The 24834-nt window shown below is 41.7% G+C and overlaps 1 protein-coding gene across 1 annotated transcript in view; it reads left to right on the forward strand.

Annotated features, from left to right (window-relative positions):
• Nucleotides 1-541: 541 nt before the first annotated feature.
• smarca2 (SWI/SNF related, matrix associated, actin dependent regulator of chromatin, subfamily a, member 2) overlaps nucleotides 542-24834 on the forward strand; it is a 69464-nt gene continuing 45171 nt past the window's right edge. The window contains exons 1-15 of the mRNA XM_049578464.1: nucleotides 542-672; nucleotides 2599-2862; nucleotides 3564-3693; nucleotides 4094-4480; nucleotides 5519-5620; nucleotides 7244-7493; nucleotides 9935-10061; nucleotides 11770-11943; nucleotides 12685-12858; nucleotides 13801-13971; nucleotides 14963-15013; nucleotides 17684-17814; nucleotides 18667-18724; nucleotides 18983-19080; nucleotides 21142-21289. Coding sequence (XP_049434421.1) covers nucleotides 2629-2862; nucleotides 3564-3693; nucleotides 4094-4480; nucleotides 5519-5620; nucleotides 7244-7493; nucleotides 9935-10061; nucleotides 11770-11943; nucleotides 12685-12858; nucleotides 13801-13971; nucleotides 14963-15013; nucleotides 17684-17814; nucleotides 18667-18724; nucleotides 18983-19080; nucleotides 21142-21289 — 2235 coding nt within the window. The 5' untranslated portion in view covers nucleotides 542-672; nucleotides 2599-2628. The remainder of the gene's footprint in view (nucleotides 673-2598; nucleotides 2863-3563; nucleotides 3694-4093; nucleotides 4481-5518; nucleotides 5621-7243; nucleotides 7494-9934; nucleotides 10062-11769; nucleotides 11944-12684; nucleotides 12859-13800; nucleotides 13972-14962; nucleotides 15014-17683; nucleotides 17815-18666; nucleotides 18725-18982; nucleotides 19081-21141; nucleotides 21290-24834) is intronic.

Consider the following 24834-nt stretch of genomic DNA (forward strand, 5'->3'; position numbering starts at 1 on the left):
CTTGTAGGCTTTGTATGTAAAACTGCAGTCTGCAAAGTAACTGGTAACAACAGCTGTGCGAACATTGAAGTGGAGTAAAGGGTATAATATTTCTCTCTTAAATGTCGTGGAGAAGAAATATTCAAGTAACAATTAATCAAAATAGTGCTTTGTTGTATTCCGCTCTTTAACTGACATTAAATAGCTATATCTTAATGAAAATGACAAATAAATAGGATTTATTTATCTATATTTAAAAGCAGGAAAAGAGGTTATGCACTGAAAACAGATCAAAATCTCTGTCCCACTTGCACTGGTACGTATCACAGTAGTAAACACAGGTCATTACGTCATTATTTTAATGTCATCACGGTTGACAAGATCTCCAAGTTCGTTTTATTGTCCTGTTTGCAATCATGGCCACTCAAGCAGAAAGTTACAGCAGTGGTTACAGGATAGATGCACGCCCAAGAGCAGCGAAATAAGATGATTGACTTGAGATACAGCCAATCACTGTAGAGGTAGGCGGGACTTCCTGTGACATTGACAAATCAGTAATGGCGACAGAAGGAAAACTTTAATATGTCAGCAAAACAACACTGAGGGGGAGTGAACTTTTGGACAGCAGTCATATTTTGAAGAAACATTACAATATTTCCATCTAATTGTGTGCAGTTACAGTTCAGCCGAAAGGTAAACTGACTAACGGCGCTTCGTTTGTGATTCATATTGGCATGTAACTACTCAGCGTTCAGCTAACTGTCCAAACTTTCTGACACGGACACAGTTCGCTAGCTGGGGATTCTGTACCCGGACTAGCTAGCAGGCTAGCCGCTATGCTAACTATCGTCAGCTAACTAGCTAGCTGTGAGCTAAGTTCCCCAACGAGCGAAGCAGACAGTATAAAGCGACCTAGCTGTTTGTTCTGTGAAACTATGTGCTTCTAAATGTATTATTAAAGTCGATTTTTGTTACTATTAATATCTCCAAGGTCATGTCAGGGGCTTGACTTTCATCTAAACTTTGATTTTGCCTGCATATCCGTGATGGCCACCAGTTTTTGGGGAAGCCATGATCCAATCAGAGTTAACGTTGTTCTACTGAGTGATAACGTTAGTTACCAAGCTAGCGTTACTGGTACTGTTAGGAGGATTATGAGAAAACAACTATATAACACGGACGTCAGCCTATTAATAAAACCTTTATGATGTTATTTAGTTTGTATTTTATTGGTAATTGACGTATTTAGACAGCTGTTTTAACGCTGTAAATGCGGTTTGTTTTTGTCAAACGTTACCTCTGCTGGAGGTGAGGTGACAGCATTAATAGTAACGTTAACCGTAATAGGAAGCCTGATAGCCTTACTGTATCAGAGATGAGATATTGTGTTATGCTTAAAACTTATGAATAATACGCTTATATACTGTAGGGGAGACAAATAGGATTAGCTGATAGTTGCATTATGCATCAGTAGCTATTGACAGCAGGAAGTGACAGGAAAGTGGTGAGTTAGGCAGGCGTCCAGTGATGCACAGAAAACAGACATTTGTTCACATTGAGGTTGGCAGTCCACATATTCACTGCAGCTCTGTATGTCTGTGATGTGTCTGTGTTATGGAGCATGCTGCTGTTGTTACTCAGGGCTTTCTCTTCATAATGTGGCTTCAGTATTGACTTCACTTTTCACAGAAAGATACATTTAGACGTGTCAGGTCACACTGCTGACATAAAGCCTTGCATTACAACATATTCTGCATATTCTTTGGGGATTTTTTGCCTTTATTGAAAGAGGACAGTAAAGGGGAGAGAGAAAGGGGGAATGTCATGGAGCGAGAGGAATTAAATTAGGGATGTTGCAGTTATTAAAATGCTTTAAATTGGAAAAGCATGCTTTAATTTACATAGTAAAGGTACTTTGTTTAAAAGGCAGACAAACAATATATATTACAAAACAGAGTTTTTACAGGCCACTTAAGCTTTTAAACAAATGCCAAAGATTTATTTTATTATTAAATATTTGCCCTGCATCTCTCTCTGTCTCACTTTATCAATTCATTCATTAATTCATTTTGTTGTATGGATCACCGTACATTTATTATGTAGATATGTTCTGTACACATGACATCATACCCGTTCTGTAAGAGAGATCCCTCCTTAGTTGCTCTTCAAGAGGTTTTGTTTTTTTTTTTTTTTTACCAGTTTTCCCATATTAAAGTGTTTTTGGGTGAAATTTTTCTTCCTGTGAGGGTCCAAGGACAGAGGGATGCTGTGTACTGTAAAGCCCTCTGAGGCAAATTGTAAATTTGTGATAATGGGCTTTATAAATAAAATTGAATTGAACACAGATATTCTACGTATATTGTATAGTGCTGAAAGTGAAAATGTACACATAAATACTACCCTAATAGGAGCACCTATACGATATAATCCTGTCGATTGAAACTGCAGTGTGATTAAAGTTCTTTTTTTAAAAATAACCTTATAAAAACATTGCTTAATGACAGACAATTTTAGCAACAGTAAAAAAAGTAAAATAGACTACATAAACATTTTACAGTAATATTGGACTTGTATTGTTTGCATGGCTTTAAAACCTGTCCCTTCTGTTTTATCCTGAAGCTGCCTGGTATGCTCCCAGCAATTCAGTAGATGTCCACCCCTTCAGACACATCAGGTGGTATGTCCCATCCTGGCCCTTCTCCGGGGGCAGGTCTATCCCCAGGGCCCATCTTGGGCCCTAGCCCTGGACCAGACCCCTCCCCAGGCTCTGTTCACAGCATGATGGGACCCAGCCCTGGACCTGGAACACCCAACGCACCTCATGGCATGCAGGGACAGGGACAAAGTGACTATTCTCAGGACAGCATGTATCCTATGCACAAGGTACAGTGTGCCCTCTGCTGTTTAATGTCCTCTAATGTCACTCCTGCACAGAGACAGTGTAGTTATAGTTTTTCTTTATCTCTGTGATGTCTTTAACAGGCCAAGTTGTTGCTTTTTACAAGATGCAAACTGATATATCAACCTATATTGGCTTATTGCAGACCAATCGTATTGGTGCTTATGTTGTCCAGGTAGTAATAAGGAATTCTGTTATGGAAATATCAAAATATTATGTATATATTTAATGTAATTTAGAAAGTGTTGGACTGTACTTGTCTTTGTCACTTGTCACTTGTCACCTGCATGAATGAAAAGCAATTGGACATCTACAGTGGTAGTACATCTCTGCTTGGGTGTTTTCATCATCCTCTGAGATGCTTGTCAGTGCATTTATCTGGGACAGCTTGACAGTTTAGGCATGTAGCACTTACATCTTTAGTCCACTGATCAGCTTTTGACAAACGTGTGACCCGAGATGAAACTTAAGAGAAGTGTGGTTTTGCTCTGTGCTAGAGGGAAGATGAGTCATTTGCCTTGTATATCAAAAATTTTGATTTTTAATATGTGGGATGATCATCACAGCCTTCAGTTTTGTAGCCCTTTTTTATTCAGGGTTGCGTCAGAAATTGCAGTTTTGGGGGAAATATGTTGTACACAATGAATTAATCTTTATCTTGAATCATAATTTTTTCCATTTTCAGACAATGGAGGGAATGAATGAAAAGACCATGGCAGATGCAATGCACTTTGGTCACATGAAAGGTGTGGGGATGAGATCTCTGCATAGTGGCATGGGACCTCCACAGAGTCCAATGGATCAGCACAGCCAAGGTATCTTGTTGATTGTTTTTTAAACTAAAAGCTTTCTAAACAGGCCTGTAGCATCAGAAGCTTAATCAGTACTCACAGCCAGTGTCTCCCAATCTTTTTGGCTTGTGTCACTTTAAAACAGTTCCTCTTCACTCACTGCTTTATTTTGTATAGTTTAAAAGAAGTCATTAACAAGGGAAAAAAGCAAAGATTATAGGAAAGTCTTAACTTAGATAACCTAGTTTTTGTGTCAGAAAAATATGTATTAGCTTGTATTTTCTGTCCTGTTAATCCTGCGCCACTTAGATTTATTTCACAACCCCTGAGGTGGGCTCCAATCCCCTGTTACCCACTGCTTTAATGGCACTAATGTGAATTTTGGTTATGTAAAATCATTGAAATTCCTTCCTGTCTTCTGTAGGATACATGTCCCCTCATCCTTCCCCCATGGGTGTCCATGAGCATGCCTCTAGTCCCATGTCAGGAGGTGGAGGTGGTGGGGGACCCACGCCTCCCCACATGCCTCCCTCCCAGTCAGGCCCTATGATGCCCATGGATCCCCAGACAGCTGTGCCCAACATGTCCAACATGAGCCAGCAGGGGCGGGGACCTTCTGCTTTCAGTCCGGTCCAGCTGCAGCAGCTCAGAGCTCAGATTCTCGCCTATAAGATCCTGGGTCGTGGGCAACCCTTACCTGAAAACCTTCAACTGGCTGTTCAGGGCAAGAGGAGCCTACCCACAATGCAACAGCAGCAACAGCAACAACAGCAGCAGGCACCTACTGCTAGTCCTTACAGCAGGCCTCCAGGTAAGAAGATTGAGTGAAGATGTTTGAAGTGTTACAGTGCAGGGTCTCGTAAGCTCACAGTATATTAGTGTGTGTATTGTTTTGAGTAGCTTTGTTATCCGATGCAACAGATCTGAACACACTTGACACTTTGATATGAGCTCCGTGTTGTCCATGAAATGTGAGCCAGGCCACCTCAGAACGTGGATGGTTCATATCTCAGTGTGGCCAAGATTTTGACCCGAGAGCATCCACTCTAGTAATGTAACCTGGCAGTTGATGTAGCCTGGCGTGAGCAGTGTGTCAGCTTGCATTGAGAGGATGGGTGTAATCTTGACCAGAGATATTGATGATTTCAAGCTTCCTAAATCCAAATTGTTTTCTGGTGTCAGAGATGCTTCTCATGGTAATAATCACAATTTCAGTGTCAGTTAAGCAGTCAACATATTTTGGATTTTTAAGTCATTCTTATAAGTGTCTGGTTGCTGCTAATATTAAGGAATAATCTCATATTAAGTTAGATGTGGTGGTGTATTACTGCACAGTTTTTATTGGGATCTTTTGTGGCAAATGATCTAGAAGGTGTCACCATTTTTCCACCGTGATAAAAATGAATTCTTTTGTAAATGCTTAACATTTGGGGGGCTTAGTAATGCAAAGTTACTGGATATTGGTACAGACTGTTCAGCATAAGGAGCTTAAATTAAAAAAATATTTAGGGTAGAACTAGTGGCTGTTGTCATCATAGATGAATCTGCTGATTATTTTTAATTAAGTAATTGTCTATGAAGGGTCAGAAAATTGTTAAAAAGGCACATCATAATTTTGTAGAACCAACATTCCAAAACCTAAATTTATGCAGTTTGCAATGAGAAAAGCGGTAAACTCTCAACATTTTAAGAAACAGCAACTTTAAAGTGTCGCATTTTTACAAGAAACAAACAAACATACAAGGAAATAAAAACACCTTTGTCAAACTGTAGCTACCATCCCATCACAGATTCACATTATCTGTTAACAAAACATTTATTAAAATATGAATTGTCATTGTGTTGCAAGGTATGCCAATGGCACCTTTGGGTGGTCCCCAGTCAAGTCCCTGCCCTACCCCAACCATGCAAGGACACAATCAAAGCACAGGACCCAAACCGTGGTCTGATGGTGAGTAAAAAGTGACTGTATAGGAGGACTGAAGTGACACAGTGAGCTGCATCAGCTTTGACTTTAATAAATCTTTTCATATCAAACATTCATACTCTAATGTATCAGTGAAACGTTTGAGGCTGACCAGTTTACGCCAAGCTGTTTGATGTGTGGTCTTACATCAGATTCTACTTGAAGCTGCAGGGGGTATTGTGGAAAGATGCTGCAATCTGATGTTGACATAGAATACAGTGTAACAACACTGGCTTTGAAGATGCTGCTTTTGTTTCTGCAGCAAAGAGGGAAATGTGCCCCGAGTCACAGTCTGAACATGTTTGCTGGACATCTGGACAACAATGACTTTATCTTAAAGTCAGAAACAAGTAGGAATCCAAACACTGCTGATAAACAAGACACAAATTAAGAGTTTTTATGGAACTTTTGGCAAAATATTGTAATTAACAAGTGTTAGGAAAGGATGGAACATCCTAGTCTGCAAGTCTCAAAGGTCTCCAGTTCTTTGTCATTGAAGCAGCTGTTTGAAATTAGTCGCTCTTGAAGTATACTGCCACAGTATTCACCCACACAGCAGCAGCAAACACAGGCTTTTCCCAGGTCTCTGCATCACATACAAGTGGTGTTATCTGGGAGTCTGTATGAAGTCTTGTCCTTAAGGTATCTTTAATGATTTATATAAATCTACGAGATCTTATTTATAAAGATAAGATTGGACAGTATACTCAAATGTATGCATTCCTTGTCTAGTGGGTTAAGGTAGATATTTTTCCAATCATAACTATGATTTAAACTCAGCAGTCTTTTACAGTTTCAACCATGTAGCTACAGATTAACGGTGCATTACACAAACACATTTTAAAGTGTTATAAAGTTCACCAAATATTTGAGAAAATTAAAAATAATAGTCAAATACACATCAATAAAAAAGTGACACGATACAAAAAGGAAAAAAAAATCTCATCTCCCATTGAGGCCAATTTAAAACTGAATAAGTTCTGTTTGACTGCCTAATGTTTTAGGTAGTCAAAACATCATTAGCTCCTGAAAGGTGCTCTGACAGCAAATTGGTCCCAGGTGAGGGATCGAACTTGACTCTTAGATGTCTACATGTTGATTAAGGAGTGACCCCGGAGTGAGGGGAAAACATAGTGAGATTGGGAGGCCCTCTTGGAGGCTAAAGGCCAGTGATATTATGTGTAGGTGTACAGTTGCCAGTTTGCCTGCAAAAATGAAGCCAAAATTTGATACATGTTTTGTTAACCTGAGCCAACAGGGGTTGCTATGTGCCTGCCTACCTGTGTGGGTGAACAAAGTTAATTTCTCTACAGAGCCGTCCATGTCGAAACCCATGGTAGACTTGTGCGCTGAACATATTAGCTGTGGAGACCAAATTGTTTTGTTTAAGTACAAGGAAAGGCATTATTAATATTGCTACAAGATGAAAAACAAGACCAACGTGCATCACCAGCAAACTGTTTTTTGTCAGAATCAAAAACCCAGAAGAAGAATTGTTTGAAGTTGAAGGCTTTGAGATTTTGTACTTCAACAAAGCAGTGTGATTATTTAGTGATTTTTGTCCCACTGAGAAGTGACTCAGTAACAGATGAAGTCTTTGGTCCCCAGGTCAGGTTGGTGAAAATCAAGCCAGCGCTCAGAAGCACATCACTCCAGTTGCCAGCGGACGCCCGTCCCCTGCACCACCTCAGGCCGCGCCCGTGCCAGCAGGACCCATGCCAGGCAGTTCAGTGACCCCTCAGCCTCCCGGGCAGCAGGTGTCCCCCATGCTTCAGATGCAGAAACAGAACCGCGTCACACCAATCCAGAAGCCTCAGGGCCTAGACCCAGTGGGGATCCTGCAAGAGAGAGAGTACAGGTATTTATCGTTAGCACCCATTTAACACAAGTGTCATACAGTCCTATATAAAAACACCTACTGCACAGTCAGTTCATTATCAGTTGTTGTCTTGGCAACCTCTGTGGGCTACCTGGAATTACATTTAATCATTAAAACCAAACATTTTTACTCCACCAGTTTTTAGAGCTCTGAAACAAGGGAAAGAATAATCTTTTTTTTCATGTTCCTCTGTGTTGAAATGCAACTACAGTGTAGTACGTTACAGACTAGGGCAGAACAATGTATCACTTTTTTTTAATCATCATTGCGGTATCAGCTTGCACATCAGAAGAGACAGTGATATTGCACTTTGAATATAGTAACAACGTATTAAATTACATTCTATGAGTAGGCGCTGTTTTTGTCTGATAGGTGCCATGATAGATTGGATAGGTGGCCAATCAGACAGAGCCCTCTTTGTAAGGCATCGTCTGATTGAGCAGCATCTGCACACATGTGAGTGAGGGGAATTAGGTTGCTTTTACGCCTGCCCTGTTTGGTTTGGTTCAGTTGAACTCAGGTTTGTTAACCCCTGAAGTGCAGGCAGGTGTGAACACAGCAATCGCACTTGTGTACACCAAAACAAGTGGTCTCAGTCCAGTTACAGACAAACTCTGGTGCGGTATGTTTGTGGTGAGAAGGTGTTCCAACCTGGATGTGAACCAGCTGCAGTCACATGACACATTGTTTGGGTTAAACATGAGCATGTTACAGTCCTGGAGGATTATTAATGTGCACCTCCTCCTGTACTGCCTTAATATGCACATTCAGCACATCCAATGCATCAAAACATTGTTTTCTAGTTGGAGCCGCGCCTCGTTTTCAAACTGTATGGTTTGACTAAAATGAACAATGACAGCAATATAGTCCACGATGAGCGGCGCTAAAATCAACCTGCGTAGTTGCCCCTCCATTGTGACATTAGAAAGTGTCACATTTATCTTACAGGTGTACTCTTCTTCGTTTTACTTCCTGGATTTTTCCCACATGGAAATTCTGACCAATCAAGAGCAGCTTTCTCACACAAGGCATTTGATCTGGTCCGCTTGTAAATGCTGCCGTGAGAACACAAACCAACTCTAGGCAATTATACAACTTTGAGAAAAAATAAGTCCCTGATTCAGACCATCTAAGTCAAAAATTGAGAATACTTAAATATCCATTTATTTATCAGAAGTAATATCATCAGTGAGATAACCATCACAATAATCACAATAAATTTTCCTCATATCGTGCAGCCCAAATACAAACTGATTTATTTTTCACAGTGCATGTCTTGGAACTGTAGCTTTTTTATATCATGATGTCAGGTTGCTTTGTGTATGATGGATATAAATGATATTTTCATTAATGGGATGGTTCAAGGCAGATATGTGATTGGAGAAACTTGTGGGTCTCTCATAGACAGACAGACATGCTAGAGATGCAGGAGCACAGAGCGGTGGAGATCGGTGTTGAACCTTGTATCTGCTGTATCCTGTCCTTTAAGTGTAATTGAGAATTGAGCTGTGAAAGAAGTGTTACAGGAATGTTATGACGTCCTGTCAGACAGATCGATGTTGTGACCCTGATCGACTGGAGGCCCAGACATGAAACATTACCAGTACGTTTCCAAAGTGCAGCACATGTCTGAAAACTTACACATATTACCTGTGAACTCAATAATATAAAGAACATTTTTTGTTGAATCCCCGATGGTCTTTGGTAAAGCTTCTGTGCATACACAATCACAACTCACCGATATCCCCTGTGATAGTAGCCCACAGGCTGAATCACTCTCTGAAAACAGACACGACTGATGGAGATATGAGGAAAGCTCACAGCCTTTAATCTTGCAGTGGCTCTAAGGCTCGTTTCCCTTTATACAACTTCCAAGGCTCTTGTTTTGATGATCTCTTTTTGTGCTCTCAGATCACCCTTGACAAGCTGCATTGGTCAGGAAATGTTCAGAGGCCATAGAGAGCCGACCTCTCTTCACCTCGTCTGAACATGCAGCGTCACTGTGAGCTGTTGTACAAAACATTAATAGTACTACATTCTTAATTGATAACATCTGAGGCACCCTGACAGTTAAATAATCAAAACAATGAAACCAGAGCTTATGAATTATTATCCAGTGTTTCGCGTTGTCTATTATGAAGTGATGTAAGCTACATGATAATGCTACTAATTATCACTGTTTAGGATCTCTGTAAGGATTTTCTGCTTTCCTGAACTACTTTTGTGTCGTTGAATTTTATTGAGCGAAACAAAGTAAACAACTCGCTGTGAATCTGCCACAGATTGATGAGGCGGGCAGTTCATGTGGTTGAGATGGTGCGGTCCAAAAACTACGCTTCTGTCCCAAGTGTGCATTTATTATGTGGTCTCTTCAGGGTAACTGCTGCAGTTTGATTTACCATCTTCATAATGTTTCTCAGGTTGCAGGCTCGGATTGCACACCGAATCCAGGAGCTGGAAAGTTTGCCAGGCTCTCTGCCCCCTGATCTGAGGACTAAAGCCACAGTGGAGCTCAAGGCACTGCGTTTACTCAACTTCCAGCGGCAGGTACGCAGCAGTTGTTACCTGTTCAGTGTGACTGCACTTAAATCACCCCCTGAATAACTCACAGTTGAGGGAGTTCAATCACTGACACAGCATCAGGACACATTGCTGATTTCCTCATTGACTCATGCTCGTTGAATTCACGCAGTAGGTGTTACTTTTCTGCTCCAAGTTTATTGTTATTGGACTATTTAAGCTCCTCAGGAGCCAAAGAGATGAAAGAATCTTATTTAATTAGTTATTTTCTCCGCAAAATAACACATTTTACACAAATTTGTATTCAAGGGGTATCTACAGTAATGCACATCATGTAAAATAGTAATTCAGTCCCTCCAGGATGTTGTGATATTGCGATCACAACAATTAATGCTAATTCAACCAGTTCCAGTGACTTCTGAGCAACGTTGCAGTTATGTTCAATCACCACACTTACTGTACTGCACTAACTTCTTTAAACGAGTGAAATCAAAATTCATTGCAGAGCTGCGCACAACGTGTTGATTTACTCAGCCCCTTCTTTCCCCTCTCTCTTTTTATCACGAGACTACTGCTGTGCCTCTGTAACACACAGTGACAGGGATAACTGTTATCATCACACCGCTAGTCTGAGTGGGCGGAAGTTCGCTGCATAGATCAGCCTCTCATTGGGCAGAACGAGCCACCCGCTGAAGTCCTACCCTACCACCTCTGGTTGCAGTTTTCAACACGTCCTTTACTAACTTTTGTGGTGTTTGATCTTGCGGGGATGTAGCCATTTTTCTGCCATGGTTCGCGTCCTGTAGGCGATATTGTTGTGGGAGTGTTACACCAAAACCTGTTTCCCCCCGGCAATATTTTTGCAAGCGCACCGTTGCTGTGGCACTGCCCAGAACAATTGTGATTGGTTGAAAGAAATACAAGCAGCCGGGGCATTTTTTTCTCCAATCTTAAAGTGAGAGTCGGCCCAGCCAGACCTTTCTTTTCTTGATAAAGGTCTGGTGAGCGAGACTATCACACCGCTCACGTTACCTAACATTTATTACAGGATTCATTTTCAGAGTCACGCCATTTAGGTGTAAGTGGGAGATTGTTGAGACCATTTGACAGCTCAGTGTTGGATGTTAGCCACTGCTGCTGTGTTATCTCGTGCTAACCAGGCAGAGAGAGCAGAAGAAGAGCAGCTCCCAGGAAATGTCCTTCAGCACTGCTTCAAATGGCAGCAACAGTGCATCGTCAGCGATCAGCTTTTGCTTCCTGCCCCTTCCATCCATCCCAATAGATTCTAATTCTGTGGGAAACACTCAATGCTCATAACAGTAGGCTCTAATTCTGAGACAGCATCACAACTGTTTTTGCAAATAATAGTAATATGATAATGCCAAAAAATTCTGCAACATGCGTCGCTATTTTTTAGAAAAGATGCTGTGAAATCAGGCATTTCAGAACGGCCTTGAAATCCTGGAGGGACCATTAATAGACATTCAGTTGGGTCTCGTTTTGTTTTTTACCGTTGAGCACCTCAAGATTTGTTTAACGTTCTTATGAAATTCACCAGCAACTCCACAACCCTATAAAACTTACCCTAAATGACTTTCAAGTTGTCAAGTGAACACATCAGGCCTTTAAAACATGTTATGTCTCATAAGCTGAAGTTTTGATGCATTATTTTCAGTTCAAGTTTACATGTACAGTTTTGACATCATTGATATACCAAACCTATGCACATCTCCAGCTGAGACAGGATGTGGTGGCATGTATGAGGCGAGACACGACCCTGGAGACGGCCCTCAACTCAAAGGCTTACAGACGCAGCAAGCGGCAGACGCTGAGGGAGGCCCGCATGACCGAGAAGCTGGAGAAGCAGCAGAAGCTCGAGCAGGAGAAGAAGCGCAGACAGAAACATCAGGTGACCCAAACTAAAGTGTTTATAATAAAGTTCAGAGAAGTACATTGTTTTTTTTTTTAAAGATTATTTTTCTGGGCTTTTGCCTTTAATGGATAGGACAGTGTGTGAAATGGGGAGACAGAGAGAGAGAGCGGGGACTGACACGCAGCAAACGGTCGCAGGCCGGACTCGAACAGGGCAATGCCTCTGTACATGGGGCACCGGCACTATCCACTACGCTACCGATGCCCACAGAGAAGTACATTGTGTCAGAGCTGGTTTTAAAGTTTAAGAACAAAATTGGTCAAGTGTAGACTTTCGTATTGAACCAGTGCAGCAGCAGCAGCAGCACTGTTTTCCTACATGTGTTTTTCCAGTCGTTGAATTCGTCAATAAGACCATTACAGTAAGAGCTGTCATTATAACTGACAGTCGATACAAAATACAATTGTGAATCACTTTTACTTTGTGCTTATCTGTGGAGAAAACTTCACTACTTTCAACAAATGTTTTCATCAAGCTGTAACTGAAAAGTCGGGATGAAGGAAATAAAGCAATGAACAGACATCAGTGGTCTGCTTGGTGAAAGTCAAAACAAAATTTAACAATGTTAGAAGATGAAGGCTTGCAACAGTCCCACATTACGAAATTAATTTGTCGAAAGTGGAGAACAAAACTGACAAAGAAAGTGAAGTGTGGCAACACAACTGTAATTATTAAAATAGGCTTTTGACTTCAACAAGTTTTTGACATGTTTTTCAGGAGTATCTCAACAGTATCCTTCAGCATGCTAAAGACTTCAAAGAGTATCACCGCTCAGTGTCTGGCAAAATGCAGAAGCTCACCAGAGCCATCGCCACCTGGCACACCAACACAGAGCGGGAACAGAAGAAGGAGACTGAGAGAATCGAGAAGGAGAGGATGAGGAGACTGATGGTAAGAGTTGGAAAATCAAAATACATATTATATCATACCTTTTAGAAGTAAATATATGACATTTCAAACAAAACAGCCACTGCAGGTGGTGGGGGGGTGGGGGTGGTGGTGGTTTAGGGGCATGAACTTTTTTTGGCTTCTGAAGGGGGGTGTGACAGACAAAGTAGAACCACTGGGTTGGATACACCACTGAAGGACTGTCATCAGAGCCACACACCTCCCGGTCAGTTCAACACCTGCACGATTAGCACGAGCTAACACAGCAGCAGTGGGTAACATCCAACACCAAGCCGTCAAACAGTCCCAAAAATTCACACCACTACTGAAATGGCTTAAGTCTAACTCTCACCAACTGTCTTGCGGCAGAGCTAACACTCTGCAGGATTAGTCCCCTGGTTTCTCATGATAAATAGAGTGAGAACGACAGTGGGACCGGGAGGTGCGGAGCAATACACTGCATGCAACTCTACAATGAAAGGGAAGTTGGGCGGTGATGACTGTATGTTAAACGAATACTCACTCAAGCTGAGTTCTCATGTCCGCTCCTAATTCATGTCTGAGAACTGTCACGTTGCAAATACAATGTGAACAACTGATGGACAGTATGCAGGACTTCTTTGGGATTGGAGTTGTGTAATAGAGTTAATAGAATTAATAGAGACTAATAAGTCATGATTGTGACAAACAGAAATCATTTATGTGTATGGGTGTCTGGCCAATAAGTAATCCATTTAATAAGTTTAGCATTTGTACGAACACTGGTCTGGTGTATTGGATTGATTTATTAGCACACCAGAGCTGCTGTAGTTATATAAAGTGCAGCCTAAGTGGGTTTGAATGAATATGATCAAGCTGTAGATAATATTTTTTTGTAGTTGTTTTTTTCAGGAAGATCTTGTCCTCTTTCACCATTAACCTCCTTTCACCATCCACCCAACTCAGGCAGAAGATGAGGAAGGCTACCGAAAACTCATCGACCAAAAGAAAGACAAGCGTCTGGCCTACTTGCTGCAGCAGACGGATGAATATGTGGCCAACCTCACCACCCTGGTGCATGAACACAAAGCTGCCCAAGCTGCCAAGGAGAAGAAAAGGAGGAAGAAGAAAAAGAAGGTAGGCAGAGAAACGGCCAGGTGGTGGTTATTCACAGGATGTTGCTTTGTGCTGATGGACATCAAATTTGTGTTCAGCTATGTGGTGAAAAGCTAGGTTTTACTCCAAGGTTTTTGCTTTATATTGCTCATATTCTGTAATTTTACCATTGAATCAAAAAAAGCCCATGAAAAGAGCAAAACCAAGAATGTGTTGGTCTTTCAACACCTTCTGGCCTCTTTGCCTTGTGTGTGGCAGTCGACATCAAAGCTGTTCTTTCCTACAGAAGACGGAAACTTTTGAAATGGTTTGAAAATATATACTTTCAATGCTCATGCCTTTTCAGTGTCGCTGTCCTTACATAAAGTCAATCCCACTGTCCCTAGGAGCAATGGTTCACTGTGAATCACACCTTCTGATCACATTAATCTCATGGTTCATTATTTTGTTAATTTCAAGCCTCTTCCAGAATGGCAATGTGGTTATCATAAGGATCCCATTACCTCCTTGTGATTTAGAGCATTAAGAGGGTCTCAAACTCAGCAACATTGTGGGCTGAGAGCACACGCTACTCAACGTAATTTCAAACCTTCTGTCAGAGAGGCTGAACTAATCAGTGAACTCATCTGGCGTTGTCTCTGACTGGAACGAACACCTGCAGTCCCTTAGGCACTCATGACACCTGTGTCTGAGATCCCTGACGCTGATGTTAGCCATTTGAAGAGGCTCTTTGTGATACCACATACCGTGTCACCTCAGTCGAGCTTGTGAGAGGATGATGACGATCCTGGAAAAAGCACTAAAAGAAAAATAACACAAAATACCTCACATGACCCTTGATAATCCTGCTGGAGTGCACTTCCATGCTCTTTAACGGAGTAATGGAGGAAACTATGCCTTTATAGAGCCACCATTCCTAGGTGATTACATAATGCTGACTGTACTTCAAACATATTCTAATGTTATTAGCAATGGGATGTCAGTATAATGGGTTTCTGTGTTTGATGTTTAGAAGTTGGACGGAGATGGTGAAGGCCCCAGTGCCATTGGACCTGATGGAGAGGTGAGTTGCAGAGCTTTAAGTTGTTATACTTTCTTCTTTTTGTTGTAGTTTTATGTTTAAGTTCTTTATTTATTATATGCACAACAATTCCAATGAACCAATCATATGCTTTGTTTTGTTTTGTGACTGCCTACGTCATTTAATCTAGATGGTCAAATGGCCACACACGGTTATTATGTCCCCACTCTCGCTAGCAAACCTGCTAGTCATGTAAGTGGTTGTGTTGGTGCAGCTGGTGATATTACTGTAAGCAGAATTCAACACGTGTCCGTTCATAAGGTAGAACAATGGATGGTCACGCAACACGTAGTCCAACTCTTTGTAAAATAGAGCATTAACTCTTAACCACTATGTCCTGCATTGATGACATAGTTTCTGTTGGAGACGCATTTGCATTTACACTACAATAAATATTTGTCGAATGTGTCCCAGACCATCTCAGCAAAGTGGTTTGAAAGTGGTTAATACCAAACTCAGACCTTGCAAGCTTTGAAAAATGGGAAAATGCCAGTGTAAGGATGAATAGTTTAAAAGAATACCAACAATTACTTGTGGTGTCAGGAAATGTTAATGAAGCAAACTGCACCGTATGTCAAAGGTGTTTCAAACGTGGTGAAATGGGGATCTGGGTCGTGGATTTGCACATGCAGAGGTCAGGGTCCTTTTTACTGTTCATTTTGAAATGACATCAATGTGTGTACTTGGAAAGATTAGCGTTTCACTTTTGATGTGTATTTCCATTGCATATTTGGTCTTAAAATTCATTTAAAGGGTTATTAAAAGGGTCTTAAAAAGTCTTAAATTTAGCTTTTTTTATACCTGTAGACACCCTGACACAGGCTCTAAGATTTTAACATTTAACAGTACAGAACTTAAAGTACAGGAAGAAAATATAATATATATGAAACAGAATAAAACACAATATAAGTATTTGATAAATAGTTTGTAGTAGTCAAAAACAGAGCAAGAAGAGAGTGCGTATTGGACTAACATTCATCAGGGTGACAACACTTCACCAAATGAATGATAATGTTGCTCCTTCGCTGCTGGATATGTTAATAAGAAATTGTTTGCTAATGAGTTCACCTTATCAGCTTAAAAGGTGATAAAAAGTCCCCAATGACCAAAAAAACATTCATCAGTCATTAAAATTAACATTTCCGCCTGATATACTAATCACAGTAATTTTGTCCTGTGGTGTTTGAGGATATTTAACTTACAAGCGGATCTTGTTACGGTGATATTTACTGCTCTGCTGCTTTTCCTGAGACATGTATTACAGCTGCTGTGAAACCAAACCTGCACTTTACCTCTGTCTTCTCGGTGTGCTGTGGCAGAAATGAAAAACATCCGATTAAACAGTACTTATCCTTTCAGAGGCAAACTGCACCCAAACTGACAGTACAACCACAGCAAATCGTACCTCCTATAAATAATGCAACAAACAAATGCAAATCTTCAGTGTTTGTTCTACCTCTCAGCTTCCCTCAGCTTTTAATTGCGCTTCCCCTCCTTTGTCTCTGGGTCAGAAATGGATATGCTGAGGCCTGGATGGCCCATCTTGGCAGAAACACTCATTAATGCACCGACGGCTGTTTATGTTTAAAGGGGGCTGTGGAAGTCCCACAGTGTTGGATTCTAATGAAGGAGGTGATGATGGGTTTAGAGCTGGGATTTATTATCCCTCCAAGTATCATTTAAAACAATGAGTTAGTGAAGCAGGGCCAGAACGTCAAGTTGTGTTGATCTGAATTGCAATACAGACAGAAATGCAGGCCATTGTGCAGATAATTTCACTTTTATCTGCATACAGATGCCATTTTCAGTTGAGGTCAGGTTTATATCTACTAGGAACTGGCATTTGCCTGTATTTTCATATTGTCACACTGTCATCATTACCATAGATCGTCAAGGGATTATCCTATCGTCTCTGGCAGCAGATGGTGATAGCTTTGTCTGTGATCATTAAGGTTCAAAGAGACCGTCTCCCACACTGTTCCCCTGATTTTCTATCTGTCTTTCTCTAATCACAAACAAGAGGAACTAGTTTGCTGTCGAGACGGTGTCAATAATAAATGAGATAAGGAATAAGGAGTATTTTTTAAAAGTAAACTCAATAATTTCAGGCATATAAATACATCCATGTGTTAATTTCAAGCTTCACATGCAGGGAAATCTGGCAAAAACAGACCCGGTGTGTAAAGTTTATGGAGCTTGTGGGATGCAGGCAGAGGTTTGGTGAAGAGGCATATGGAGTAGGGAGTCGTGGGGTTTTATTAAATGGCACAGCGCATCTCTGAGGATTGGTAGATAAAAAGGGATAGCATGCCACTCTCCTATACACATCCCCTGTAAATTCACAGAAGGGAGCAGATTTAAGATCTTATTTTCTAAATGTCCCTTATCTGTCATGGCAGGGAAAATTGCAATCGCTGATCATTTTGTCCATAATTAATGGTTGATCTACCTGCCAATATCTAAATCAGTTTATGTGTATGCGCCTTTCTATCATATGGAGCCCGAATGAATAAGATTTTTAACAAACTATGCCACACCCTGAGAACGTATTTAGAAAATTGAGAGGTTTTGTTCTGTTCAAAATTGCTCCAACATGAGTTAATTTTTATCTGTCACACTTTTCCCCTCTGTGTGGTTGTGTTTGTCCCGCAGCCCATGGATGAGAGCAGCCAAATGAGTGAGCTGCCAGTCAAAGTGATTCAGACAGAGACTGGGAAAGTTTTGCAGGGAACGGATGCTCCCAAATCCAGCCAACTGGAGGCCTGGCTCGAGATGAACCCTGGGTGAGATGGCACATTACTGCCTAGAGCTGTTGTCAACCTCTGATATCCCTCTGATATTAAAGCGGTTATTTTTGTCTTTTGGAAAATGCTTATGGGTGAATTTTCTGAGTGTCTGCGTTTTTTTTCTGTGCAGCCATGTAGGCTGTCACCGTTTATGCAAACTATAGTTGTTTTACTGAACATCAAATCAGTCTTATTGATGACAGGAACAAAATGCTGTTGTTTGCCAAAGAATTTCCTGTCAGTGTCACATGCCATGCACCACAGTCACATCAGAAACACAAAGAACACAGCTGTTTCGTAAAGTGCTGCACCCATCAAGGTGTTGTGTTTGTATAAGCTGGTCATTGTTGTTGAACTGTTTTGATGACAGTCATGAGATCAGGATCTCATCTAAAAGGTAACTCTTTGAAGAAGTAGTCAAAAGGTTTGCTTCACAGAAGACATCCCAGTGGATCGTCTCGTGTGAAAATAACACGCTCCTTTGATTGTGATTAATACGGCTAACGCAGACTTGATAAGATGCCTGTACCTGCAGACACAAGCGTATTTTCACAGTTTATTGATTTTCTTTTTTTTTTTTAGATAGGCAGTTGTTTTTGCATGCATACTGTAATCTTTAAGATGTTTATGAGGATAAGATTGTGAAGCTTTGAGTTTTGTCATGGCTGAGTGAAGCTTCAACCAGAGGCCATCCCAAATGAATTAACAAACCCCCTTTCTGTCTGTTGTTGGGGGCTGCTGCTTGTTAATTCTGCTCAATGTGTTTGTTATTTTCACGTTTGACAGACAGAAAACAAATTTAGTAACTTTACTTTTTCTTTCTGTTGCTTCCCCTCCTTTAATAACCAGGTATGAGGTCGCCCCACGGTCAGACAGTGAGGAGAGCGGCTCAGAGTTTGAGGAGGAGGTCAGTGACTTTCTCGATAATGAACTCCCACAGAAGAGGATTTTAAATCAGCCCACCTCACCTGCACTTCTTCAAATCATGCAAATGTTAATAAACTGGATGGACGATGCATCTCAGTCACACTAAACACACATGTCAAAATCCACCAGGGGGCTGTAGCTGTATACACTTCAGTAATGTTATCATCAGAGCTATTTGTGCTGTTATTGTTATGTTGAGCATGCTCTCAGTCATGTGTCATCAACTTTGCCTTGTAAGGAGGAAGAGGAGGGGGCCAAGCCAGAAACAGAGGAGAAGAAGATAATCGATCCCAATGAAGATGAAGTGTTTGGGGCGGCTGCGAAGGATATTATCGAGTAATGTATCATGTGTATTATACCTCACATGATCTCAGTGTAATGTAATGCTGTGGATGGAGGCAGCAGTAAAACATGTTTTAGCTGCCTAAAAGAATCAGTATCAGTTTCAGTGGATGCTATATGTAGAATATTTTCACCACTTTACCTTGCCCGTCAGACAGCACTTTCTGATGGCGATTTGAAGCCCTTATCTTTGGTCTCTTCAAAGCCAGACTCTTTTGATAACAAGACTAGGTCAAAACTAATTGCATGGCTGGACCGTGTATAAAATGCAAGATGGCTTTTAATCTGAAACGAGGACTTTTAATTTGAAACAGAGAAACTGTAAAAGTAGAAATAACGTGCGTTCAGAATCACATACTTTTTCTTTTTACTTTTAGTAGATACTGCAGCTGCCCTTAAAAAGTACGTTCTGTTGCTTGCAGTATGCGCACAATCGGTACACACTACTGTCACATAATTTCACACCTTAAACTTTGACCCTCTTATTTATATATCCATTACCTTGGAGATACAACAAATGCCTCTCACCGAGTTTGCCAGAGACAGAGATTAACCCAGACAGCTCTGATGTTGTTACTTTGCGATGTATGTAGTATGTAGTTTAACATCTGACAGCTGTCAGTCAACTGTCAATCTGCTGTCAGCAAGCTGTCAAACTATCTGTTTGCAGCTCAGCTGATGTGGGGTGTTGTCTGCTGTGCAGAGGAAAATGGGTCAGATTAGCCAGAAAAGCATGCTGGCTTGTATACTGCAAAATCTGGACTGGATGTAGTAAAACACCCTGGTATTTTTTAGCATACTGCATTTGACATATTACGTACCGGGACACACTAAATATTTTTCTGGCATACTATGTAGTATGGTAGTATGGGTATTGGAACGCACAGATAGTATCTTGATTTGAAACAGGAAGTGGCCGGCATTTACCCAACCATCATCAGTCACTCTGACCAGTGGTGCAACTTCATCACTCACTCACCCACTGACTTTTGTGTATACAGAGGCTGGCCTCTAACCTGGAAATCCAGATGCCCCGCCCCTAGCAAATTCGAATTTGCACTGCACAGGAATCTGGCCCCAACGAGCAGAGCCTGTTGGTTGCAAATCGGACCAATCAGATCAGTCTATCTGACAGAGGTGGGCTCTGGGCGGGCGCAACATGATGACAACAGCGCTGCGCTGTAGGAGTCGAAAAGTAAACAGCCAAGATGGCAGCTGCCGAAGGACCGTGTCCATTCAATTTAGCTTTGGAAGAAACGCTAACCCAACTACACTCATCTTTTTCCTTGAGAGAGGAACAGAAGACTGCCCTACAAGCCTTCGCCTCCAGGAAGGACGTTTTTGCCGTTTTACCGACAGGATACGGCAAAAGTATAATATATCAGTTAGCCCCACTGGTCGGCAAACAAATCGGGCTTAGTGCAATGAATACGTCACCTTGTTTTTTGCTCTGATTGGCTATCGTGCTATCCAATTGTGTGCGGCGGCATTTAATATGCCTCAGTTAGTGCTGCCCCTTGGGTAGGGAGAGTGTATCAGTGAGGGCCAGACTCAAAATCTTTCTAGATTTGAGTCTGGATTTCCAGGCTAGCTGGCCTCAACTCTGCAGTTCAGTCTAAACGGTAATTTTACCTCGTGGAACACAGGAGTTGCAGTGCTACGGCTGCCTTGATCAGTTTGTTTGTTGTATTGTTGTTTAAAAGGGTTAGTTCAAATTCACCGATGTCACACAATAACACAAACAAACTAACTTCGTACAACCCCATTTCAAAAACTTGGACATCTCCTTCAAACATTAAAAGTTGAAAACAGTTTTTTGGACATGAAACAAAAAGACACAAGACACAAAAAATGAAATAAAACATGAATAAATAAAACTTTGTCCGACTTTGTACTGAGTCTTGACTCCTCGAGAGGGGATTTAAGTGAAGAGCTCTCACTGAACTCCAGCTGAACTCAGGGTGTTAGACCTGACCGCGACACCTTGAAACTGATCATTAAAATCAAGTAAGAAGGGTTTCAAACACTCTTTTCTTTTACATCACACACAATCAGGACAGCCAAGCAAGATGTGGATGATGAGTACAGTGTTCCCACTGGACAAACCAGCTCCCAGTCTTACTATGGTGTGGCCCATGCTGTCATTGAGAGGGTGGAGAAGCAGTCGTCGCTGCTGATCAACGGCACACTCAAACATTACCAGGTACGCACACGTACTAACATTCCCTCTTATTTTGTCGACAGGTTTTGCTGTTTTTATTGCTCACTGTGGAACATTTGTTGCAGTCATTTTATACTGATGATGTTTTTTTTTCCCACAGTGTATTTTAAATGAGTTTCAAATTGAAAGTTTATCACCTTTCTGCCAAACAACTTTTTTAGTACAAGAAGCAAATAAATTAACATTTTATTTTCACCTATTATTTTTATTCTGGCTTGTTGTTTTTTTCTCAGCAAAGATGGGTCATGAATGCATTGTGGAGCTTTCTCTCAAATCTTGGATTATAATTTTTCCTTTAACTGATCACCAAGGACGGTTTTAAAAGTGGCAGCTGCATTTTCTACACAACAGTCATTTAAGAAACAAACAAAAGCAATCCAGTTTCTGTTCATGAAATGGTAGTATATAAATACATACAAGTTTTAGAGAAGATTGTGTGCATCATGCAACAATCAGACTGTGTTCTGGGGTTTTGGAAGCATTTCTTCCACCAGTAGGGAAATCCAAGATGTTGTTGGTGTAGTTAAATTTTGTTTGACCTCAGCAGAAGGAAATTTGTGAGCTCTACTTTTGGCTTGAGTAGACGGGGCTTCCCAACTGTTCTTGGACAGCTTGTCTTGGTCCTGGTTGCTGAATGGCCCAGCGCCTCCACCACCAGACAGTCTGGTTTGTCTTGATTAGCTTTGTGTGTTTAAATATTTATTTGCTGTGTTTGAACTTGCACAGTATGTGCTGTTGTGGACTTTTCTAATGAATTAATAATATTATGTTTAATGAGGATGTTCCATGTGAAACGGTCATTGACAGTATATAGTCAGGATAAGTCGCAAGTAAGTGAGAATCTCTTATTATCTTAGGTGTCGGCAGATTACACCCTTATGTTTCAAGACAAGATGATTATTTTCATTATCTATCAAAACTTAGGTTTACATTTTGTCCACCTGTGTGTTATACTGGAATAAGTTTTGAAAAGGATCTTGTCATGGTCAGTGCAGACAGGAGGAAACATTACAGTGAGTGAAAACTCGTGTGAGATTCAGAGCAGTGTATGTGTTCAATGTAGTGATGGCTTGTGGAAAGAAGCTGTCTCTGAGCCTGTTTGTCCTGGTTCTGATGACCCTGTAACAGGTGTGAAGTAGGATGGGTGCTGTCTCTGATGAATCCCTTAGCTCTACTGAAGCAGCGATATGCGTAGATGTCCTTCAGAGAGGGGAGGGGGCAGCCGATGATCTTCTGCGCAGTCTTGACCACTCTCTGGAGCCTCTTCCAGTCTGGCTCGGGGCAGTGGGTGAACCATACTGAGATGCAGTATGTTAAATGCTCTCAATGGTTGTAGCAGTAGAAGGTCACCAGCAACTTCTCACTGACATTGTTCTTCCTGAGCAGTCTCACCGTGCCTTCTTCATGACAGCCGTGGTGTTTGCAGTCCAGGAGAGGTCCACAGAGATCGTGGTGCCCAGAAAAGTGAAGGTGTGGACCCTCTCCACGCGGTTGCCATTGATGTAGAGGGGGGATGGATCTGCTTTGAGCTTCCTAAAGTCCAGGATGATCTCCTTTGTCTTTGTGGTGCTCAGAGCCAGGTTGTTTGCCGAGCACCACGCAGACAATTTCAGGACCTCGTCCCTGTAGGCAGACTCATCTCCACCTGAGATCAGCCCCACCACCTTCATGTCGTCAGCAGACTTCACTATGGTGTTGCTGGTGTGAGCAAGTCTACAGTTGGAGGTGTAGAGCGTGTAGAGTAGTGGGCTCAGCACACACCCTTGTGGGGAGCCCGTACTTCCTGTCCGGGTGGAGGAGAGGTGGGGTCCAAGTTTCACTGTCTGGGGCCGGTTTGTCATAAAGTCCTTAATCCAGAAGCAGGGTGGTGGGGGGAGTCCCAGTTTGCTGACCAGGATATCGGGTATGATGGTGTTGAAGGCTGAGCTGTAGTCGATGAGGAGCATCCTGACGTAGCTCTCCCGGTGTTCCAGGTGGCTCAACACGGTGTGAAGGGTGATGGCTATGGCGTCCTCGGTTGATGTGTTTGCTCTGTAAGCAAACTGGTGGGGGTCAAAGAAGGGAGGGATGCAGGCTTTGATGTGGTACAGGACCAGCTGTTCCAAGCACTTGGTGATGACAGGTGTGAGTGCAACTGGGCGGTAGTCGTTTAGGCTGACTGTGGCTGATTTTTTGGGGTACAGGGATGATGGTGGCAGATTTCAGACAGGCTGAAGTCTAGTGACAGAGTTAACGGTGTTAGGCCCCTTTTATACGACAACGATTTCAACTGAAAACGGTAAACTTTAGTTGCGTTTTGGCCCATCATGGCAGCATCTCCGTTGTCATGTAAACTTGCAATATGCAGTTCCTCTGAAAACAGAGACTTTTCGCACATGCACATTATGGTTACAGTCACTAGGCATGCCAACCGTCACAACAACAATGCCGAGCTCTGTTTGTGCTGCTCACCCTCTTGATTTGAAGTGAAGTGTAGATCTGTTACTGTAGCAACTCCACCTCGTCGTCCATCCAGACAAAGTTATCTGTGCATGCTTTTGCCAGTGTGTCGTGCCCTTAATCCTTCCCAAGGCCCAGTGTGACATCTTTGAATGCCTCTTATACTATTTTAGAAGCTGGAGCCAGGTAAGTATGTATGTACAGACATACCAAATATATCTGCTGCTTGGCAACTGAATGCTGAATCCCAGTGGTTACCTTTTAAAGATAGCTGTTTGCTCGTAATGGTGCTACCACATTGTTTTCTAGTGTGACACTATAATCTCGTCTTTGCTGTATCGACAACAGTGAAAGATAGTTTATGATGAGAGATACAGAGCTGACAGTTGGACGCAGCTAAAAGTTCTTTTCTTCTGAGTCAGATTGCAGTCCTAGCACTCCTCTGATTTATGATGTGCCAGACTTAAAATGAGATATTGTGGCAGCTCCTTGAGGAAATTGGAGAGATGTCAGCTGTACAATAATTGGATCAATGGTCTGCTGTACCAACAGCAGTCTGTGCAACAAGCTTGGATTTATTTTAGAGAAGTGTCACATGTAGGCCCTATTTCTTATTAATTTTACCCCCTACCAGCCCTTTTTTCCGTGGAATTGGCTCTGCTGTCCGGCAGTTCCTTAACTAACTTGCAGTCGGTAATTAGTTGGCAGTCACCTTCTCTGCTGCCAGTGCCTTGGTGCCTTTTCTTGTTTCTCTGTATTGTCTTTTGCTGATTGTTTTCTGGAAGCCACAGGCGAGGCACACAGCGGGTGACACAGTTTATATTTTGCCACCACGCTTGAACCGCTTGGGTTATAAAATACCGAAGAGGCAAAGCACATTTGCATAACAGCCATGAAAAGCATTAAATTACTTTGTGAGATGCATGCAAAGGTTTTATACTAGGACATGTAGAATGACAGAAGAAGCACATTAAAAGCCCACTTTTTAATTATCTTCTGAGAGAGCTGGAATGATTATTCAACTGAAGTAGATGACTGCAGATTTTTCAAAGGCCAAACAGCCTCCATTTTTAGCCTATTTAGTTGTG

Source organism: Epinephelus fuscoguttatus, linkage group LG6, assembly GCF_011397635.1.
Source record: "Epinephelus fuscoguttatus linkage group LG6, E.fuscoguttatus.final_Chr_v1".
Taxonomy (NCBI): Eukaryota; Metazoa; Chordata; class Actinopteri; order Perciformes; family Serranidae; genus Epinephelus; species Epinephelus fuscoguttatus.